Source organism: Egretta garzetta, unplaced genomic scaffold (assembly GCF_000687185.1).
Source record: "Egretta garzetta isolate BGI_Z169 unplaced genomic scaffold, ASM68718v1 scaffold9, whole genome shotgun sequence".
In the NCBI taxonomy this organism is placed as follows: Eukaryota; Metazoa; Chordata; class Aves; order Pelecaniformes; family Ardeidae; genus Egretta; species Egretta garzetta.
Genome location: NW_009260763.1, coordinates 3,057,555 through 3,059,544, shown reverse-complemented (window position 1 = coordinate 3,059,544; position 1,990 = coordinate 3,057,555). Strand labels below are relative to the sequence as shown.

General features: G+C 32.3%; 1 protein-coding gene across 1 annotated transcript in view; it reads left to right on the top strand.

Moving 5' to 3' along the window:
* Window positions 1-1,990, top strand: part of SENP6 (SUMO specific peptidase 6) — a gene marked incomplete at its 5' end in the record, with an annotated part of 65,004 nt that overhangs the window by 56,222 nt on the left and 6,792 nt on the right. Inside the window, one exon of the mRNA XM_009646081.2 lies at window positions 698-786. Within this exon, the coding sequence (XP_009644376.2) occupies window positions 698-786 (89 nt within the window). The remainder of the gene's footprint in view (window positions 1-697; window positions 787-1,990) is intronic.

Below are 1,990 nucleotides of genomic sequence, written 5' to 3'. Positions count from 1 at the left end.
TGGTAGTAATAGTGAACTCAGTAGAAGGGTAAGAAATCATGGATCATTGGGTTACTTTTAGATACAAGAACTTAGTGGTTTTTTTCATAAAACTTCCACATCCTTCATAGCAACCAATACTGAAGTCAAAAGGTGAAAGGATATTCCTAGCTTTGTGGCATGACTGGTTTTGCAACCCATGATATATAATATCATGGCAGTTTAATGTCCCTTGCCCTAAGAACCAAGTTGGTGCATTCTGGAGCAAAGATCAAATTTTACTTCTGAGTTCCTTGCAGGTTTTGTCTCATTTCATCTAGAAGATAGCATACATGAAATCGCCAAGCAAGTTTCTAGTAATCATTAGCAGGGGAAAGTATTGATAATTTGGATTACAACCAAATAACGGAGATGCACCTCTTTTAAGCCAGCAATACTTTGAAAATGTCAGTTGCAGCTTTTTTGTAGTTTCAGCAGTTGTTAAATAACTAGCACCGTTCTCTCCATGTTGTTTCAGCATGGATTTGAGAAACCATGTGACTAGAATTTGGTAGTGCAAACTTTCCAGTGAATGGTTTCAGATTAAAGCTACCACTTTAATAAAAAAGTTATGTTATTGGTCGTGAATAAAAATGGTAAGAATAGCAATAATTTCTTTTGCATCTGTTTGAAAACCAGTATTAGCTTTTAAACACCTGTAAACATGTTGCTTCTGTAGGAAGACAGTAGTGATGATGGTGGCCTTGTAGATGATAACTGTAATTCAGAAATGGGACAGTGGCACCTGAAGCCTACTATCTGCAAACAGTAAGTATTAAAACAGTTAAAATGGAAATTTCATAAAAGTTTATGAAATTGAAAAGACAGTAATTGTGGGAAATGGTCATACCTCAGTCTTCAAACGCTTCAATCAGCATGTTATTAATGTTTGAGAGAGAATTTTATACTCTGTAGTATCATCACCTTTAGTGAGCAGAAGATTTAATGACTGAAACTACGAGTGAAATAATAGCTTTTTGGGTTTGTGTTAAAGCCTGTGTGCTGCTTCAGGTAATTGAAGATTGTTTCTTCAAATAAGGCTGTTCTCTGATATCTTGCACTTAGATTTCTACAAAAAGAAGGTGCAGGAGCGTTGTTTAAATGCATCCTTCTATATTAAAAAAAAAAAAAAAAAGTCTTTAAATCAAAATAATTAACATTACCAAAGCAAACCTTTGTCACCACTCAAATAAGTACAGGAAAATGGGAATAATTTTTAACTGCCCCCATTTCTTATCTAAATGTGTTCTGTTTCTCTGTATTGTCTCTCTCTGTTCTTAGTATTATTCTTTTTTCTCTCATAAGAATGTTCCACAATACTAAGTTCAGTTATACTTTTTGTTTACTTTTTTACCTGTTTTGGATTTTAAAACTTAAATATTTTTTGATATTTGAAACCCAGAAATTATTTATTAATAATCATTGACAGCAGTTGCTTGCATTTTGGTGTGACAGAATTGCATGATTCCAAATCTAGAAATACTGCTACTAGTGTTGCTGTCTTCACAATTTTGTTTGTATTTTTTCACAATTCATTTACGCATTTTTATATTTCCTTTTTTGTGAATATAATGGTTATTCGAAAGGTAAAGGCTTTCACAATACATCCTTATGGTGCAGGATAAAACTATGTATTTATACATGATATGGAATGTGTATGAATTGTTCTTAATACATTTTCATGAAGGCGTAAAAATCCATCAATACATTTTCATGAAGGGGTAAAAATCCATCTGTGTTGTGAGTTTTAAGCATATTTATGAGCTTCTGATTATAGCTTGGCTAAATTTGTCCCATTCTGATGATGGATTATCTGTACTTAATACTTTCCACCAGACATTATTTTAATCCAGACATGAAATTTCATAAGATCTTTGACACTTAAGTATCAAAAGTCATTAAGGGCACTTAAATACTTTACTATTAGCATTTTTTAAATTACTTCTGTATGAAGAAGAAAATTACCTTGAAA